The following is a 20,510-nucleotide window of genomic DNA, read 5'->3' on the forward strand; positions in this document are numbered from 1 at the left end:
GATCCTTATTTGCTTCACGTGCAAGCTTCACTCAAGACCATGGAGAAACTTTGTGAGAATGAAGAAGAGGTTATTTTGCTGGAGTTGCAAGCGCTGTTTGAAAATGAGCACGAGCCTTCGTCAGGCAAGGTTGTCAGCCTGGGAATTCACAAACTCTTAAAGGAATTCCAGACTGTTTTCAACATGCCAAGTGGGTTACCTCCTAAGTGGTCTTGCGAGCACGCCATCACTCTACAGGCAGGGACCTCACCTATAAATATCAGGCCCTACCACTACTCTCATTTTCAGAAAAATGAGATTGAGAAGCTTGTGCAGGAGATGCTACAAGCGGGGATAATCAAGCCAAGCATTAGCCCGTTTTCCAGTCATGTACTCTTGGTAAAGAAGAAAGATGGAGGATTCAGGTTCTGTGTAGACTACATGGCATTTAATAAGAGCACCATACAAGATTGATATCCCATTCTAGTGATCGAGGAGCTTCTCGATGAGTTAGCTGGTGCGTCAGTGTTCTCCAAACTGGACCTGAAGTCGGGATATCACCATATACGGGTGAAGGACAGTGATGTGGGGAAGACTGCTTTCAAGACGCACGAAGGGCACTACGAGTTTCTGGTGATGCCTTTTGGCCTTACCAACGCCCCCGCAACGTTTCAGTCGGTCATGAATGATATATTCAAGCCTTACCTGCAGAAATTTGTGTGGGTCTTCTTCGATGATATATTAATCTACAGTCGGAGTGAGAAGGAACATCAAGAACACCTCAGGATCGTGTTGCAAGTTCTCAAGGATCACAATTTTTACGCTAACGAGAAGAAGTGCGCCTTTGCCTAGCCTAAGGTGGCTTATCTAGGCCACGTGATCTCAAAGAAAGGTGTAGAAGCTGATCCTGAGAAGATCGAAACCATGAAGCAGTGGCCACAGCCAAAGAATATTACGGCGTTGAGAGGATTATTAGGGCTGACTGGCTACTACCACCGGTGTGTGGAAGCGTATGAGAAGATTGCGAGGCTTTTGACTGAGTTGCTAAAGAAGGATGGGTTCAAATGGACCGAGGAATCGACTCAGGCGTTTGAGATTTTGAAAGGAGCCATGAGTAGTATTCATGTGCTGGTGCTGCCTGATTTCTCCAAACCATTTACGGTTGAAACTGATGCGTCAGGTACATGAATTGGAGCAGTTCTGTCTCAAGGGGATAAACCGATAGCTTTCATCAGCAAGGGGTTTTATAGCAGAGAGAGAGAGTGAAATCTGTCTATGAAAGGGAGTTGTTGGCCATAGTTTTTGCAGTGACGAAATGGAGACACTACCTCACGGGGCATCAGTTCACCATACGGACTGACCAGAAGAGCTTGAGGTATCTCTTGCAGCAGAGGGCAGTGTCTGTAGAAAAGCAGAAATGGGCATCGAAGCTTCTTGGGTTGAACTACACCATTGAGTACAGACCGGGGAAGGAAAACAGGGTAGTAGATGCTTTGTCTCAACGCACTGAAGTGAAAGAAGAGCCAAAGAAGTTCTTGGAGTTTCAGTTGACAGCTCCTCTATCGATCGATATGGATGAGTTGGCACTGCAAGTTGAGAAGGATGATACTTTACAGAGGATAATACGAGGAGTATTGGAGGGTGATAAGGAGTTTGAAGGTTATACAGTGGAGAAAGGGGTTTTGTTCAAAGACAACAGACTGGTCATTCCAGCGAAATCTGCTTTCATTCCAGCACTGTTGAATCAATTTCATGCTAGTGCTATTGGTGGGCATGAAGGGGTGCTGAAGACATTCAAGAGAATGGCTCGTGAAGTTTAGTGGCCAGGTATGAGAAGCGAAATTACTGAGTTCATCAAAGCTTGTGATATTTTCCAGAAGAACAAGTATTCTACGTTGTCACCAGCAGGGCTGCTAATGCCATTGCCTATTCCTACTCAAGTTTGGGCTGATAGCAGTCTCGACTTTGTGGAAGGGTTACCTCTCTCTAAGGGCTTTGATGTGATCTTGGTCGTGGTCGACAAGTTAACTAAGTATGCACACTTCTTACCGTTGAAGCATCCTTTCACAGCTAAGACAGTGGCGGATGTGTTTGTGAAAGAGATCATTAAACTTCATGGTTTTCCCGAGACGATGGTATCGGACTGCGACAAGGTCTTTTTGAGTCACTTCTGGTCTGCTTTGTTCAAGAGTCAGGGCACAAATCTGCATAAGAGTACTGCTTATCATCCTCAGTCTGATGGGAAGACAGAGGTGGTCAATCGATGTGTTAAAGCTTACTTGAGGTGTTTCGCGGGAAGAAAGCCTTCATCTTGGAGTCAGTGGTTGCTTTGGGCAGAGTATTGGTACAACACGTCCCATCACTACTCGTCCAACACCACCCCTTTTAAGGCATTGTATGGGAGGGATCCTCCTAAGTTTTTGAGATTTGGAGATATTCCTACGGGTAACGCGGAAGTTGAAGTGCTGATTCAGAACCATGATGCTCTCTTGCCGGAACTGCGTGATAATTTGGCAATAGCTCAGGGGCGCATGCAGGATTCTGCTAATAAGAAGCGTAGAGATGTGGAATTTAGTGTGGGAGAGTGGGTGTATTTGAAGCTGAGACTGTATCGCCAAGTGACAGTAGCAATGAGGCGTGTGGAGAAGCTAGCTCCGCGCTTCTTTGATCCCTATCTGATTGAGAAGCGCATCAGGAAGGTGGCATACAAATTAGCATTACCTCCTACGAGTCAGGTTCACCCCATGTTCCATGTTTCTCAGCTGAAGAAGGCAGCAGCGCCACTCACCAAGGTGCAGAAGCTCCCTTTATTCCTATCATCTTCGTTGGAATGGAATGCAGAGCCAGAAGAGTTGCTTGATATCAGGAAGTCGAGAACTGATAAGCATGCTGAAGTGTTGGTTAAGTGGAAGGATCTTACCGAGTTTGAGTGTTCATGGGAACCGGTGAAGAGGTTGGCAGAGCAGTTCCCTCACTTCCAGCTTGTCTCAAGCTGAGTCTTCTTCGGAGAGGTATAAATAAGCTAGCAGTCCTTTTGGCATTCACACATAAGAGGCTCAGGTTAAGGAGAGTTAAGTAAAGTGGCTAAAGGAAGAAGATGAATTGTGAAATTTGAAGAGAAGCCTCCTTGTGAGAAGGAGGGTTTCATTTCTATTATGAGTATAATGCTATGTCGTTTCATTTAATTATTGATACTATGTCGTTTGGAGGTTAATTGTAAGCTACTTAACGGGAATTCATTTCCTAAGTTTATCATAAAATAATTAATCAACAAATCCTATCTCTTATCCTCTCTCTCTCTCTCTCTCTCTCTCTCTCTCTCTCTCTCTCTCTCTCTCTCTCTCTCTCTCTCTCTCTCTCTCTCTCTCTCTCTCTCTCTCTCTCTCTCTCTCTCTCTCTCTCTCTCTCTCTCTCTCTCTCTCTCTCTCTCTCTCTCTTATCTCTTATCTTATGTTATTCTCATCCTTTCTTGTTACAACGATCGGATCCTCCTTGGATCTTATCACATTCTTCTTGATGTTACGTGATACACAAAATTTTAAGAGGCGATCAATCACATGAGAAGACCGACAAAGGCGAAGATCTCAAAGTAGCAGCAGGTTAAGCAGAAATAGCATCAGAAGCAAGCTTCGCCGGCAGAGGAACTTAGTGAAGGCATATGAGATGCTGGATTGCCGGCAATAGCATCAACTATTTATAGCAATCATGCTGTCATTGGTTATGAAACACTTGAGGTCTTGATGGTATGAGTAAAGAGGGGAAGATCAAGAGATAGGGAGGAGATAAAGAGGTTCATGGATACTGATTGGAAAAGTATAAAAAGTAAAAGAAATTTATGGGAAGGGATACGAAGGTCAACTAATCACCTCCTAACTTAATGGTGTGAGTTAATCGACGTAGTGGGGAATCCTAGGTCTTAGTGGAAGACGAAGAGTAAACGATTAGCAGGCATGTTTGGGTTGGTATGATAGAAATCTAAATATGGGCCTGCTGCTTGCTTTTTTGGTCTTATGTATAAATTGGATTCGCAAGTGGGCAGCGAGTTAAGTAAACAGGCTCAAAAGTCATTGAACGAATAACTAAAAACGTGATTAGAGCACCTCCAATGGGGGTTTTACCCATTGAAGTTCTAAACTTGCCATATATGTATATGTATATATTGTATATGTATATGTAGTTGTCGGGTCTATTATTTTGGGAAGAACTCTTCTTAAAAGTTTAGAACTCCAATGGGTAGAACTCCCATTAGAGGTGCTCTAAGCCTCTGTGGATCCCACAATAAATGAGAGTTTGCTGATGTGGATAGCCTGAGAAGTAAGCAAAAACTCATCTATTATATTATAGATTATTGTGGTTATTTCAAATATTTTTAACTAGTTTAAGCACTTTGTCTAATTTTGATTTTGAGGATTTAATTTTTGGCGATATCTTTGTTTTATGCCACTTTATATGAATTCAATCTTGTATTTCAGTTTTGAATGAAAATATATGTAACATTCCGATTTTTGGTATATGTAGAATAACTTAAGAGAATTGATTTGACAATTTATGTCATCAAAGTTGACTTACCTTTTCTGCCGTTTAAAATTACATGATTAAGGGCATGCCTGGTTTCCCTGTTACCACCCGCAGACCTATCTTTTGCGGTTGGTAGCGGTTGTTGGCGTTTTACAACAATCACTCAAACCGCTCTAAACTGTTTTAAATCGCTCTAAACCACTTAAATTCGAAAGTTGGTTCCAACTAGCGTTTCCGGTTGCGAACGGTTGTGCGTGGGTAAAATTTTTTTTTAAAAACAATATAAATGCAAATATAAAAATAAAACTAAGAATTTTAAATTGAAATAATACAAATACGAAAATATATCTATTATATTTTAATTGATATTATAAATTTTAAAAATAAATATATTTTCTATAAATTTTAAAAAATAAAAATATAATTTTAAAAATATTTTAATATTTTTATAGTCATATAAAATGTAAATATAGTTAATTTATTATTTAACCGATGTTGTATTTAGTGGTTAACAATCATAAATATTCCATAAACATACTAGTTTTTAACCGCAGTACTAATCATACAAATATCTTAAAACAGCAACCATCCAGTCAGGCCCTAAACGTGCTTAGGCTGAAGTAGTGAAATGATGAGTGACCTATTATCGGGAAGTGATTCGCAATACCGTGATTGCGAATGGTGATTGCGAAACCGAAAATAACCTATTTTACTCATATACAGAAGGACTGATCCACAAATTTCAGCTAAAGGAAGGACGCATGTGTAATTTTCTCACGAGACGAGAATACTTTCCTTTAAATTCCTCTCTTGGCCGAGCTCTCGCTTTCTCTTTCCAAATCAATGGATCCTTCAATTTTCAAACTCCTCGAAGAAGACGAGGTTAGGTTTCTACATACTCTTCCAGATTTGTTTGTATGGAGGAGTCTCGTCGTGAGTCCTTTTAAAATTTGGGGCGAATTTGTATGTGATTAGGATGAATCGATGCACTCGGGAGCTGATGTGGACGCGTTCCAGGCCGCTCTGAATCGAGATATTGAAGGCTCTACGAACCCTCCTGGTATGGCCATCGATTTCAATATTGACCTTGTGAATCCTTGTTTATATTATTACAGATAGGTATATGTTTCATGAAAGACCCGTTTTTTAAGGGTTCAGTGGCCTCTCTATCTACTTTGCCTCTCTGCCGGGAACCCAAACAGTATAAATAGTTCTTCTCAACGAGAATTGAACCTGAGTGGCCGAGTTCTTGTTTACCACTAGACGACAGCTCGTTTTTTTTTTCCTTTCTCTGCATTAGATATAATTAGGATTTGAGGTATCTCAGTCCCTTTTCTGTAGGAAACACCCATTCTCCCAACCAACAGTTCACAGCTACATGGAAGAATGGTATAGGAGATGCCAGTATGAAGGATCAACATGGATCGGCTTTAGACGGTCAACACCAGCATGATTTAAAACGTGCAAATGAACCTCAAGACCTTCATCGACCAGGTCAGCATTGGGACAATCCTCCGCAGGTGCCCCAAACATCTGGGTTGCAGATCTCTGAAAAGAACCCTACTGGTAATGAACCTGAGAGTGAATCTCAGTTTCTTAAACTGCAAAAGATGACTAGTCAACAGGCTCGTGGAGTGGAACAGCCTCCTGTTAATCCTCTGAACCGCAACCCTAAGCAAGTTCCTTTTGCTGCTTTGCTTCCTACCTTAATGGCCCAACTCGACAAAGACAGAGCGCTGCAGCTCCGTACCCTTTATTCCAGACTTAAGGTTACTCACCTGACATTCTGCTCCCTCAGATATTGCTTTTTTATTGATTTCCTTCTGTTACTTGATTGCAGAAAAATGAAATCCCCAAAGAAGGGTTCACCCGACATATGAAGGATATTGTAGGCGATCAGATGCTTAGGCTAGCAGTTAGTAAACTACAGCAGGTATTACCATTTGTAATGTATAAGGGTCTCTCTTAAATACTTTTTTTTTATTGGTAACTTGTGGTCGTTTTCAGGTGGGTTATAACCAGGGAAAAATGGGAATTCAAGCTCCTTCTACTGGTATTGATTATTCACTGATGCATTCTTGCTTTTCTTTTCACGATCATCATAAAGCTTTATGCTTTCCGTAGATGTGTCTTATTAGTTCCGTGCAAAATCCAAAACCCTTACTGATTCAATCTGTTCAATCGCAGAAATTAATAATCAAAAGTCTCAGTCTGACCCTCGTGGAGTCGTCCACCTTAACCAACTATCTTCGTCAACAGGCAGTTCAGTTCCTGTGCAGGGGCTTACCAAACATCCGCCGCACCAGATGCAGCTTCCACCAAGCTCTTTTCCCATGTATACCAGCTCCGGTAATTTTCACTCATTCCCGGGTTCAAACACCAATGTTTCTGGTTCCCCATTGAGACCACACCTTCATGATCCCCATATGAGACATGTGGCGCATAACCAGACCATGGGATCATCTGGTCTTGGAGGACCGCCACAGTCTACGACGAACATGATGACTATGCCCAAGTTTGAGAGGCAAACTTCTGTCAATGATCCTAGTAGGGTTCAAGGTGGCGCTACATCGCACTTCCAAAACAGCTCATCATTGCCACCTGGTCAAGGATCATCAATGTCCAATGTGAAGCAGGAATCAGTTGATCAAAGTTTTGAACAGAAGAATGCAGCCTCAGGGGCTTCGAAGGAGGATTTAGAGAAGGACTCCTCTAGAAACATGTCGCATGCAAGCTCTGTTTCTCCTTCTTCCATCACAACTCAACTGGACGCTAGCACAGCAGTAAGAGCTATTTTTGATATATAAACTTCTCATTAAAAAGTCAGTTTCAGTTGATCTTTGTTTGCCTCTTCTTCTCTTTGAGCATTTGGGGCAACCATGGTGCTTCTGTTGGCTTTTTATTTTCGAAAACCTTGGCATCGATTTTATTCCTCGTTTTCCTTTTTTTTTTTGGTAATATTGAGGAAAAAGTTTCAGTTTTGGAAAATATTTATCATTGACCAAATTTTTTATGTCCACCAGATGAATTCTCGTGGTCCATTGGGTACGTCTCAAGCAGGAGTTAATGCTAGGATGCCACCCAAAAAGCCTTTTGTTGGTCAGAAGAAACCTCTTGAGACGTTAGGTTCTTCATCGTCACCACCAAGGTAATTGAGCTCCTCTTGTTTAAAAAAAAGTGAAATTATTTACACTTGGTTTCCTAACGTAAAACTATAATCATGGTTATTTTGATTTTGAATGGTTCAACTTGCAGCAAGAAGCAAAAACTGGTCCCGAATTCTATGGATCAAAGTATTGAACAGCTCAATGATGTCACTGCAGTCAGTGGTGTTAATCTCAGGGTGCGTTTGCTTTAGCTTCGGTTTAGAATAAAAATCTCTGTTTATGGAGTACTGAATAATATTTCTGGTTTAGGAAGAGGAAGAACAATTGTTCTCTGGGGGAAAGGAGGATGGTCGTGTTTCTGAAGCATCTCGGAGAGTTGTGCACGAAGAGGAAGAAAGACTAATTTTGCAGAAAATTCCTCTGCAGAAAAAGCTGGCTGAAATTAGTTGCGATACTTTCCGTATCTTTTTATCTGCTTTCGCTTTATGAATCACTTGGAGAAACTTTACATATATGTGTTTTTCTTCTGTGGCAGTGGCAAAAGTCGGCTTAAAGCAGATAAGCAATGATGTTGAACGGTGCTTGTCTTTGGTGAGATGTCAACTTTTTGTGCATTGTTTTTTGCACATAATGCCTATTTTCTTTTTCTTTTCTCATGCATTTGCGCTCTCAGTGTGTGGAAGAAAGGATGCGAGGACTATTATCTCATATAATTCGGTTGTCCAAGCAGGTTAGTCTAACTGTCTCTTTCTTGCTGCCTCAACATTTTTGTATCTGACGTTTTACAAGTGTTTCTGCAGCGAGTTGATACTGAGAAATCCAGACACCGGACTGTTATCACGTCAGATGTTCGGCAGCAAATCAACGAAATGAATCAGAAGGTGAAAGAGGAATGGGAGAAGAAACAGGCTGAAGCAGAAAAGCTTAAGAAACCGAGTGAGGTATATTCTGTGCTCATTATCTATCTTCTTAATTTTTTACTAAAGCATACAGACATTGCAAAGTTTGTTTGTATCATTTTCTCAATGATGCAGAGTGAAGAAGGTGATGGTGGAGTTGATAGTGAGAAGGAGAAAGAAGATAACCGTTCAAAGGGTTTGAAGGTAAGGGAGAAATTAAAAACACATTTTTGGAGGCAGTTTGACTGTAACTTTGCAAAGTCTGGTTTTAATTTGTGAAGGGCAATAAAGAGGACGACGACAAAATGAGAACGACAGCTGCAAACGTTGCTGCTCGTGCTGCTGTGGGAGGAGATGATACGTTTTTAAAATGGCAATTAATGGCGGAAGCACGTCAGAAATCTGTATCTGAATCTGGTAAAGATGGGACTCAGAAAGCTACTTCAAGTGGAGGAAGAAACTCCAAGGACAAGCAAGACAGTGGGCGACGGTTTACTGGAGTTGGTGAGCTTTTTTCCCTTTTAATAGCTTTTATATTTACTTCACGGTTTTGTTCCATATAACAAGCTCTGGATTCTTGTTTTCAGGTGGTCGAAGATTAGGGAAGAACCAAGGTTCGTCGCTTCAACCAAAAGTGGTGAGGACAATCTCGGCGAAGGATGTGGTTGCTGTCCTGGAAAGAGAGCCTCAGATGTCTAAATCTATTCTAATGTATCGATTACTTCAATAGGAAGCTTCATTATCACAGAATCGTTACTTCAATAGGAAAGCTTCATTATCACAGAATCGTTATATTTATAAGCTTCTGATGATAATTTAATCGTCAAGACACCAAAGTTACTTTTTTTTTCTTTTTTTTTGAAACAAGACGCCAAAGTTAGTTATTTGCATAAAAATGTGTTGGATGGATTCATTGTTTTTCATGGAATATATGACATGACCAAACATATTAAACGCAAACATAGAGTGACAAGACCCTAAAGACTAGCCACATAATAACCCTTAGTAGGTGCATGTATCCAGAAAAAAACTATAGAGTTTGATAAACTTAAATTCCAAGGTAGTGAAAATAAAGTATTAGCCCAACATACAAGCTAAGCCACAATACCAACAAGCTCAATATGGTGATATAAGAGCGTCCGCAACCGAGGTACATGCAGGGTCCTTAGCGTTTAATCATAGGTTAGGAGGATTATAATAATAGTTGTTTGGTTAATAGGAGTAAGGATTGATACATTATTAAGGATTTTTAGGACTTGATCCTTAGGGTATGTGGCGTGTTTTGAATGAATGGAAGGGTTTTCGGTTTGGTTACGCGTAAAACACTGGTCATTCTCGACCGAAGCAGAAAAAAAAAAGTCCCGATGAAGAGAGGCGATTGCTCTCTCGACGAAGCGAAGGCGAATCCCGCGACGACAGACGGCTATTCCCACGGCGAACGACGGTGATTTGTCTCCGTCGACTGAACAAGGTAAATCGCACCCTTCTGATGTAGATTCATCGATATATATTAGTTTACATGTTGAATCGATCTCGTTTCAAATTAGGGTTTGAACACAATTTGGGGGTTTGTTACGTTTGTAATTAGGGTTTCAATTCGAATTTGGGGCTTTTTGTGTTTGTAATAATCGGTTTGAAAACGATACTGCTAGCATCGATTTTGGGTTCTTTTGGTTTGAAATTAGGATTTCAAAAGGAGTTGGGGCTTTTTGAGTTTGTATTAATAATTGGTTCGAAAAAGATCATTTGCTTCATTGATTTCGGGTTCTCCCGGACTATTTAGTTCTTTATTTTTGCATTTGGAGTTGATGTATGTCACTTTCATCAGTGTTTATGGATTCGATTGTGGGGTTTTCGTCTGCTTGGAAACTCATTGTTGATATTGTTTACATTCATTTATTGTTTGCAGATGGCGAATCCACATGAACCTCATTTCTTTAAGCCTCTGCTTCCTGGTTTCCACAGTGGCATCGTAAGAACCTCACACTCTCTATTTGTTTACATGCGTTTCTTGATTAGATGTATTCCTTGTTTGATTAACTTTGTCTTTTCTTGCAGACAATACCACTTGCCTTCTTCTCAAAGCACATAGAAGGGAAGACGAACCAGAAAACATGGAAACTAAGATCGGACGCTTCAGATCAAACTTGGGAAGTGATACAAGAAGGCAGGACACGCACCGGAGGTTGGAAATATTTCACCACAGCACATGACCTTCAAATCGGTGACCTTGTCATCTTCAAACACAAAAGAGACATGGTGTTTCATGTCATTCCTTTTGGTCCTAGCTGTTGTGAGATTCAGTATACACATCCTCACATCATCAAGGAAGAAGCCGACGCGGGTGATGCTGATGACATTGAGATTAGTAAGTCTCAATCAAAGTTCATCGTTTTGGTCCTACCTGTTGTGAGATGTTTTGACGTGGAAACTTGTTTCTTTTATTTCAGGAGGAACAGGGGCAATGTCTTCTTTCTCATTCGACTACTGTTTTTTGGCTGAGGTCACTGCTTCAAATCTAAAAGCAGACAAACTTGTGAGTCAATTTTCATACGTATAAACCATATTTAGTTAGTCAATTTTCATATGTATAAACCATATTCTGTGTTTGCAGTATCTTCCTAAGCGAGCTACGAGTTCTACTGCTTTGAACAAACAATGCCAAGAGATGATACTAGTGAACAAAGAAGGGAATTCATGGACTGCGAGTTTGCGATTTAGCGAATCAGGCGGCATGTATTACATCACAAGAGGCTGGAGAAAGTTCTGTCGTGATAACAAATGCGACATAGGAGACTTATTTGTGTTCAATCTGGTTGGAGATGGGAAATCTACTCCATTGTTGTGTGTATGTCCGGAAAGTAAAGAGTTTTATGAACTACTGAGCAAACACTTGAGCAGAAAGCATGGTGAGTCTTCTCCATTGCCTTGCTTGAGACGTCTTTAAGATGCTTGTTCTTTCTTTGCTTCTGGTTTAACTTGCTTGTTTGGTTTTGTTCTGCAGGTGACATTGCTTCTGGCTCACGGGTGAATTAGGAGAATGGTCAAGTAGTCTTCCATCTCTTTAGCTTGCGTCTCTTTTGCTATGTATCTCGGACTTGTTTAGAGCTTCTATCCTCTTGTTTTCCTTGCTACAATGTACTTGTATGATCAGTTCAGTTTAGACTCAAGTTCTTGTGTTTCTCGAATATCAACTTACTTATAAGTTTAAATCTTTTTCCTCTACTCTTGTAAGTTTAAATTTGTTTAGCTAACTACAATCTTGCTTCTCTTTATTCTCTTCTCTTTTACCTTCTGTTTAGTCAATCTCAATCTGAATAATATGTTTCCCAATCGGAACGATTGAAGAATGATTTAATCGAAAATATTTGGAACAAATTTGGTGATGAAGATTAATAATTACTTTATCTTTATATCTTTATTTTTAATCATTGTATCTTTATTTTTAATCATGCAAATAATAAAATTTCAATTTCAGTTTTAAAAAAAAAATTAATAATATTTTTTTTTCTAAGGACCCATCTTCGGGAACACCATTGTACGACCAGTTTTGATTCGAATCCTTAACTATTCAAACAAAAACCAAAAAAAAAATTACTAAAATATTCCTAAGGATTCATTGGTGAGGTTCACCATTGCATATGCTCTAAGGGTTCTTTTGCAAGTAATCTAGTAGTATAATATGATTGTAATGTGATGAACATGTGATGCCTATCTTCATAATCGACACCGTCATTCTTGCGGGCTTAAGTGTCATTAGGCTTTTACATGTGCTTTAAGTTTTGTTTTCCTTTTATTAATAGGACTAGGCTAAGATCCGCGCCTTACGCGGAGTATATAAATTATTTTTAAGTATTATATATTTTTTTACATATTATAAAATAATAAATATATATTGAATAATTAAAAATTTAGTAACTATTACGTATATAATTAAATTGGTACAAATACTTAAATAAATTAAATTTATCCAGACAAACACTTTTTTCTATTTTATATGTTATAAAATTAAGTTTAAATGATATTAACATAGATATATAGTACATTTTTAATATTGACATCTCTTAAAAAATATTTTATACTCATATTATTTTTGATCGTTTGTATTTCTTTATAACAAAAACTTTAAATCAATGATAACAATAAAACATTTATTGGATGTTTAATAGTTTTAATAATTTATAATTTTAAAAACATTCAATGCAAAGTTTAAAATCTAAATATTAAGTTGTCAATAATTGTTCAAAATATTTATCAAAAAATTTCAAATCAAATTCGAAATTAAAATACTTATGTATTTTATATGGTATATAATTTATTTTTAAAAAAATATTTATATGCATATATATAATATTTATTAAATGAGACTTCCTACTTATATAATTTCGTAATCATTTGTATCTTGTTATAACATAAATTTTAAACCATGGATCACAAAAATTTTAGTGTGAAATTTTTTAACAACTTTAGTCATTTATATTTGTTTTTTAAAATTCAAAATATAACATATACGAAAAAAATCTAAATTTTTATTATATAGTTAATGTGGTTGTTTAATTTATTTTAAAATGAATTAATAATGATAAAAAATAGACTTATTTTTATCAAATCATTGTTATTCAAAATCATTAATTGTCATATATACTTTAGCCACATTAAGTAATTCCGTGGTTTTTATTTAAGGAAACAATGAAAATCATTTATGATTAATTTATGATTAGTTTCATAAAAACCTTATTATATATTTATATGGACCAACATATTTTTCTAAAGATTCTAGGAATGATTGTGGTGATGACATGTGTCTACAAAAATATGTTGTAATACTTTTCTTTTAATATATAGGGGATTAGACGAATGCTTTTTAGAGTAGTTTAAAAAGCAAGCTTTATACAAGGTAAGCTTCACCTTATTCATACACAGAGCCCCGCGCACACGCGGAGTTGTTGAGTTTGATATTTCTCTTTACCGTTATTGCGACAATTAGATCGGATGCCAACTATTTTACTAACTTTACTCATAATTCCATACTATGAATCATATCTTTTTAAACTAAGATATAATAATGAATTTTAAGTTTAAAATAAATGCATATTTTAAATGGGCTTGGGGTTATGAAATCGAGCCATGTTCCTTTTATTGGCGGTGGAAAAAATTGAATAGCTGTTTGTCTTTGACCAAAAGAAAAAAGAGGCTTTTGCCAAAACTAACCTACAACTTGATTTTAACCCCAACTTATATCCAAACTTGAATCAAATGCAAAACTAACCTAAAAGCCTAGTGAAATTACAGCTCAGCCCATTGTGACCAAACAAAAAAACAGAAGCCATTTTTACGAATATAGCCCCAATAAATCGTCTGAGTCGTCTGAGATGTTGGAAGTCGTCTGGACGACTGAAGTGTAAGTCGTCTGGTACCAATTTAATTTAAAAATAATTTATAAATCTTGTAAAAAAATATTTTGATGCGTGAAAAATAAATATCAAGTAATTATAAACAGTTTTAAGTGATATAAATTAAGATATGATAAAATTGATTTGTTTTGAAGATAGATGAGTGGAAGTAGTGAATCATGAAATGCTTTGGTTTAGGAGTTTGGCAAAAATATGTTGTAGTATTGTATGTATTGTTAGGGTTAGATTTTGGAAAACTAAAATATTTTTTTCAAAAATTAGTTTTCACCTATATGTGTTTATTTCTGTGTATAGTAAACACTTTTCAAGTTTGATTTGATTTTATGAAGTGTTTAATTAGATAATTAAGTTTAGGGGTTATGTTTAGGGTGTGGACGACTTATATTTCAGTCGTCTGTTGAATAATTTACTCGGACGACGTATATTTCAGTCGTCCACATCGTACCGAACCTTTAATTTTACCAATGTACGTTTTAACCTAACCGGATCATTTTACTCGGACGACTTACATTTCAGTCGTCTGGTGAAGAAATTAAAACAGACGACTTACATGTAAGTCGTCCAAATATTCCCGCCTAAAATTTTTTAAAAAAATTATTTTCCCGCTTAAATAATTTAAACCAGACGACTTACTTGTAAGTCGTCTGGAAAGTCTTCTATTTTAGTTTCCCGCTAAAAATATTTAATTTCCCGCTAAAAATATTAAACTCTTCTGGACGACTTACATGTAAGTCGTCTGTTTTAATTTCTTCACCAGACGACTGAAATGTAAGTCGTCCAGGAAGTCGTCTGAGTCAAAAATATTTAACCTAATTGGATTTTTTGTCTCCCTATATAAAGAAAAATTTACACATTCTCTCTCCTCCTCTCAAATGGCTGCAACAAAAATGTAATGTTCATCATTCTAAAACTCTCCAACCTCCCTCTAATCTCTTTGACTTGAAAACACCAAACTTTATATGAATTTTTCAGTTTTGTCTCATGTATTTCTTACTAATCTATCTCTTTTGCAGGTTTTTAATCAAATGGTACTCATCTTCCACTAATTTAAAGGTAGATCTATTAATTTTAGATATGTATTTTTGTGTGTTCTATAAATGTAGATTTATCTAATCTTCCACTCATTTTCTCTATTTTTAAGTCATTTGAACGTTTTTGGATATGCAGGTTTTTCAGATCTGGATTTGATATGCAGGTTTTTCAGATCTGGAAGACTTCTTGGACAACTTACCTGTTAGTCGTCTGGAAGTCGTCTGGAAGTCGTCTGGACTTCTTGGAAGTCGTCTGGACTTCTTGGAAGTCTTCTGACAAAGTCGTCTGGACTTCCAGGAAGTCGTCTGGACTTCCAGGAAGTCGTCTGGACTTCCAGGAAGTCGTCTGGACTTCCAGGAAGTCGTCTGGACTTCCAGGAAGTCGTCTGGACTTCCAGGAAGTCGTCTAGACATCATGGAAGTCTTCTGACGAAGTCTCCCTTTCATAATAGATCTGAGCGTTTTGGTAAGTTCTTATGTCTGATTTTTCTTCATTTGGTAACTTCTTGTTGTATAAAGTTCTTACTTTTTTCCCAAACTAAAACTCTCCAAACCCACTCTAATCTCTTTGACTTGAAAACACCAAACTTTATATGAATTTTTCAGTTTTGTCTCATGTCTTTCTTATTAATCTATCTTTTTTGCAGGTTTTTAATTAAATGGTACTCATCTTCCACTAATTTAAAGGTAGATCTATTATTTTTAGATATGTATTTTTGTGTGTTCTGTAAAGGTAGATTTATCTAATCTTCCACACATTTTTTTCTGTTTTTAAGCCATTTAAACGTTTTTGGATATGCAGGTTTTTCAGATCTGGATTTAATATGCAGGTTTTTCAGATCTGGAAGACTTCTGGGACGACTTACCTGTTAGTCGTCTGGAAGTCGTCTGGACTTCTTGGAAGTCTTCTGACAAAGTTGTCTGGACTTCCTGGAAGTCGTCTGGACTTCCTGTAAAGTCGTCTGGACTTCCTGTAAAGTCGTATGGACTTCCTGTAAAGTCGTCTGGACTTCCTGTAAAGTCGTCTGGAAGTCGTCTAAACTTGCTAAAAGTCTTCTGACAAAGTCGTCTGAACTTCCTGGAAGTCGTCTGGACTTCTTAGAAGTCGTCTGGACTTCTTAAAAGTCGTCTGGTCTTGTCTACTCAAATGGAATCCAAGCTTGTCTTTATATAGGAATGATCTATAATAGTTTTGTTTGTGGTCTGTTTTGTGAATTGCATGTCTACTCTTTTAGTTGTGACTTTTTTGTAAAATCAGTAATAATGTTTTCCAAGATGTATTAAATGTGCTAACAATGTGTTTACACATTTACAAATCAATGAAATAATAGACTTCAGTAGCCTTTTTCTTATCTTTGGATCTCTCATATGCAATAATAAACTCCAATGGCATTTTTCTCATCTTAATAAACAAGAATGTTGGTAGCTTTATATTGATACAACATTTTAAGAAACATTTTAATCCTTCTTCCAACTCATAACAATAGTCATCATTATTGCTTATAACAATAATATTTAAGAGATGGAAACAAACAATAGTAACTAGTCAAAGCATATCATATTTTTTATAAGTTTACGTTGAAAAACTTAGTCAAATTTAGTAAAACTAAGGGACAGAACATATTTTGTAAATATGAGTTTTACATATCTTGAAGTTACTTATCACTCTTAAAAATACAAGTTATTCAAAAACTAACGTAGAACACTTAAAAACTAGCAGAGAAGACGCGGACGACTTCAATCTAAGTTGTTCAGACGACTAAACTATACGTCATCTGGTCAACGCAGAGGTTATTTTTGCAATTGACTTTGAAATCTGTTATTTCGGACGACTGAAAAATAAGTCGTCTACTATTGTTTGGTTAAAAAAAAACTCCAAAAAAGCTAGACGACTTACGTTTCAGTCGTCATAGGTTAGTTTTGCATTTGACTGGATTATTTCAGAAATTCGACTTTTCTGGACTACTTACATTTCAGTCGTCTAGTGAAAATTAAAATAATAATATTTTTTTAAAGTAGACGACTTACAGTTAAGTCGTCATAGGTTAGTTTTGCAATTGAAAAAAAAAATTTCAAGATTTAATTATATACAGACGACTTATAATTCAGTCGTCCACGAGACGACTGAAATGTAAGTCGTCCAGGATTTACGAGGTTTGACCAGAATCTCGGAAAAAAATCTTGGACGACTTACAAGTAAGTCGTCTCGTGGACGACTGAATTATAAGTCGTCTCTGTATAATTAAATCTTGAAGTTTTTTTTTTCAATTGCAAAACTAACCTATGACTACTTAATTGTAAGTCGTTTACTTTTAAAAAAATATTATTATTTTAATTTTTGCCAGACGACTGAAATGTAAGTCGTCTGGGGAAGTCAAACTTCTGAAATTATCCAGTCAAATGCAAAACTAACCTATGACGACTGAAATGTAAGTCGTCTAGGTTCTTTGGAAATTTTTTTGAAACCAAACAAAAACAGACGACTTAACTTTCAGTCGTCTTAGGTTACAGATTTCAAAGTCAATTGCAAAAATAACCTCTGTGTTGACCAGACGACTTCCAGGTAAGTCGTCTACAGCCAGACGACTTCCCAAGTAAGTCGTCTGACGAACAGATCTGGAAAAAAACTCGATGTCATACCTTAAATTGGTGAGATAAGTTCCTTAGCATACATAAGGCTTCTCCAAGCACACATAATCACAAACGAAAGTAACCCACCCAGAATCATTAGCTTCTATGACTCTATGAACCATAAAAAATTTAGAATCAAAATCTTGGGTTTTTTTAGCTCATTGTGGAGAGAAAGTGAGAGATATGTTGTATATTTAGTTCACAAGAATGGAAAAAGAAGAAGGGTAAATCGATTTTGGGAGCATTAAGAGCTTCAAATTGGTTGTTCATGGTGGTTGTGGTATTAATGACAATGACAATCTTGTAATTACTTGAAGATGATGAGGGTGAGAGAGTAAAAATGTCATTTTCGAAAAGAAAAAAAAAATTGATGGCATTTTCGTAAATTATATGAACTTGTGGGGTGAATAGGGCAAAACCAATTTTCAAAAAAAAAAAAAGAGGTTAGTTTTGTGTTTGACTTTAAGTTGTAGGTCAATTCTGCAAAAAGCCCAAAAAAAAAAAAAAATAGATGTTTCCCTTTTTCGAGCTTTTAGTTTCAATTTCGTCGAGAGAGAAGAGAAGCAGAGATGGTGTGTGCAATCATATTTAATAAAAACCACACGTGTCTTTCCTATAATAAAGCTCATGATTATTGTTTGTGCAGTGTATTCATATAGACCACGATAATGTGAAGACAAGACAGTTCAAGTTCAAACCTAGGAGACACTTTAATACTAAACGGACATAGCCCACCTTATGTGAAGCTTGCAGCATGATATTATGCAAATAAAAAGAAATAACTAATTCTTCATTTTAAGAATCATTTGGTGCCCAAAGTGGAGCGATGTTAGCTCAAGTTTTTTTTTTTTTTTTTTTTTTTTTTTTTGGTAAAATAATTTTATAGAAATATAAAGTTGTTAGCTCAAGTTCAAGAATGAAGTGGAGTAGAACACATGAACTTGAAAATCCCACCAATAAAAATCTCCATACCTAAGTCTAGAGGTGTGCCTACAGTGTATTGAAAAAGGCATTCGCTTCAGGCCTCCGATTAACATAATTTTTTAAAGTCCCAAAATTTAAAATAATTTATAGTCTAGTGGTTTAGACTTATTTAAGAAAAAAAACATTTCTACGAAAATTAATTAACTTACTTTCTGAATTCATGTATTTTTTTTCTATATGACATAATATAACATATTTACATTATAAACTTATTCTTTTACAGTATTAAACTTGTGTATTTGATGAAAATAATATATCATATTAGAAAATTGTTTTCATTGCGGTTGTAAATAAATTTATTTTTAAAACTTGCCTTAGGTCCTTAAAACTCTTCGCACGGTACTGCCTAAGTCCCTCATGAGTCTTCCAATATAAGAGATGTATTGGTGCCGGCATCCCCGCTTACATAAGTCACGACTTCAGAGATGAAGTGGTGTTAACGTACCTTTTTTTGAAGGTGGTTGAGGGACTCGTACATAAGTTGATTACACACCAATGAGTCAAAATTATATTCATTCATTCATCTCTATAACACTATATTATGACCTATAACTATAGTTTTAGTGATAAAAAAAAAGAATCTTTTTAAATCACTTACAATAGTTAGGCATATATTTATATCTGCACAAACTCAAACATTTTACAGAGATGTGTGCGTGTGTATGTGCCCATAAGGAAGATATACATACATGCTTTTCTGGAGCAAGAGAAATGTCCAGTCTGGAGTTTCCTTGCGCAATTGATTCTAAATCTTTTCCCACATAATGTCGGCAATGAATCCATATCATCCTCACTTTTGTTAATCCCCAATGTTAAGTAAGAAAATTATAACATATTTATACATTTTCATTACTAAAATGTATCAGTACCTTTGGTTCCTCTCCCAAAGATCAACCCTAGCCTTAAGTCTGCTATATTCCATTGACCTGTTCGTTTGTTTATGCACAATCAATTATCAGTTTGTAAGCCAGTTTTGTATTAAGATATTGTACATAAATATATGTTTGACAGAGCTTTGGAGACATTAAACATATATTGTGGGAATATGGAGCCTTTACCTGATTCATCTCGTAGCGTTTTAGAAACATGGAAAACAATACTTTACCTGATTCATCTTGTTCATGTAAACGTAAGCCTTTTTTCAATGGAGATCATCTATAAAAGTAACAAAGCAGTAGGCAAAATATAGAAGAATATAGAAGAATTAGAACGTAAACAAAACAAAAAGTTTTAATTTCTAGTTCTACGTTTTCTTGTTGTTTATACGATTTGCTACCAAAGTATCTTAAACCCGTAAACAACAATAGTGGTAATAAAGTGAAATTAGAAAAGAAGCTCAATAATATGCATCAAATACAACGCATATAAGATAAGCTGAAGACCGTTTCAGAGATTACCATAGAGGTCTCCACTGAGTCCACAGTTGGACTTAAAACGTGGAATCTGAACCGGTCAGCATTGATAGGGATCCATATGTGGTGAAGATGGAAGAGGACAGATCTGTGCCAGAAACAAATGTTACACGCAGATCAGCAACTCGATAGATCTCTTTGGGCTTCGTAAGAAGTAAATTTCAGAGAAAAAAAAATCATACATGTTCGTCGAGGATGAGGATGTGCAGCTCCAATTGAAGATAGAAGATAAACTGAGAGCGTATGTGAAGATCAATCCTGCTATTAAGCCTCTCCAATTTATAAGGGTTGAAGTGAATTTTCGGTTTCATTGTATCCGAAGGGAAACAGATAGTTGTTTTAGATTGTAAATAGCTTTAATGAAAAAATATGTATTCCGTTGGTTGAAAGGATTAGAAGCAAGATCAACACTTGGACTTGTAGGTTCCTATCATATGCAGGAAGACTTCAACTGATTAAGTCAGTTTTGATGAGTATTGAGAATTTCTGGGCCGCTGTTTTCAGAATTCCCAGTAAATGTTTGAAGGAGGTGGAG

At 36.6% G+C, this 20,510-nt stretch overlaps 2 protein-coding genes across 3 annotated transcripts; both read left to right on the forward strand.

The window, feature by feature from the left end:
• The first annotated feature begins 5,231 nt into the window (after window positions 1-5,231).
• On the forward strand, window positions 5,232-9,414 carry LOC106410203 (transcription initiation factor TFIID subunit 4b-like). Of its 2 annotated transcripts, XM_048759417.1 has the most exons (15): window positions 5,232-5,379; window positions 5,473-5,557; window positions 5,839-6,266; window positions 6,338-6,430; window positions 6,505-6,550; window positions 6,685-7,280; window positions 7,521-7,645; window positions 7,753-7,840; window positions 7,914-8,049; window positions 8,140-8,195; window positions 8,278-8,334; window positions 8,405-8,545; window positions 8,639-8,707; window positions 8,785-9,007; window positions 9,091-9,414. In XM_048759417.1, exons 1-15 carry the CDS (start codon window positions 5,341-5,343, stop codon window positions 9,231-9,233), a joined length of 2,325 nt encoding a protein of 774 aa, XP_048615374.1. In that variant the 5' UTR covers window positions 5,232-5,340; the 3' UTR covers window positions 9,234-9,414. The 2 variants fall into 2 exon arrangements, with proteins under 2 accessions (XP_048615374.1, XP_013706140.2); XM_013850686.3 differs by lacking the exon at window positions 5,232-5,379 and having other exon boundaries at window positions 5,474-5,557; window positions 5,825-6,266.
• A 998-nt stretch (window positions 9,415-10,412) lies between these two features.
• LOC111202292 (B3 domain-containing protein REM9-like) lies at window positions 10,413-11,539 on the forward strand. The gene is made up of 5 exons (XM_048753021.1): window positions 10,413-10,475; window positions 10,562-10,871; window positions 10,954-11,039; window positions 11,118-11,412; window positions 11,508-11,539. The coding sequence occupies exons 1-5, from the start codon at window positions 10,413-10,415 to the stop codon at window positions 11,537-11,539; spliced, it is 786 nt and encodes a 261-aa protein (XP_048608978.1).
• The last annotated feature ends 8,971 nt before the right edge of the window (window positions 11,540-20,510 follow it).

The sequence above is a fragment of the Brassica napus genome, chromosome A2, assembly GCF_020379485.1.
Source record: "Brassica napus cultivar Da-Ae chromosome A2, Da-Ae, whole genome shotgun sequence".
NCBI classification, from domain to species: Eukaryota; Viridiplantae; Streptophyta; class Magnoliopsida; order Brassicales; family Brassicaceae; genus Brassica; species Brassica napus.

What these genes read in the sequence shown, in the direction of transcription:
- LOC111202292 (XM_048753021.1), top strand. Translation starts at nt 10,413, where the DNA reads ATGGCGAATCCACATGAACCTCATTTCTTTAAGCCTCTGCTTCCTGGT. An exon ending in TGCTGATGACATTGAGATTA is followed by an intron (nt 10,872 to 10,953) that starts GTAAGTCTCAAT and finishes CTTTTATTTCAG; the next exon opens with GAGGAACAGGGGCAATGTCT. An exon ending in ACACTTGAGCAGAAAGCATG is followed by an intron (nt 11,413 to 11,507) that starts GTGAGTCTTCTC and finishes TTTGTTCTGCAG; the next exon opens with GTGACATTGCTTCTGGCTCA.
- LOC106410203 (XM_048759417.1), top strand. Translation starts at nt 5,341, where the DNA reads ATGGATCCTTCAATTTTCAAACTCCTCGAAGAAGACGAG. An exon ending in AACTCCTCGAAGAAGACGAG is followed by an intron (nt 5,380 to 5,472) that starts GTTAGGTTTCTA and finishes GTATGTGATTAG; the next exon opens with GATGAATCGATGCACTCGGG. An exon ending in AACTGGACGCTAGCACAGCA is followed by an intron (nt 7,281 to 7,520) that starts GTAAGAGCTATT and finishes TATGTCCACCAG; the next exon opens with ATGAATTCTCGTGGTCCATT.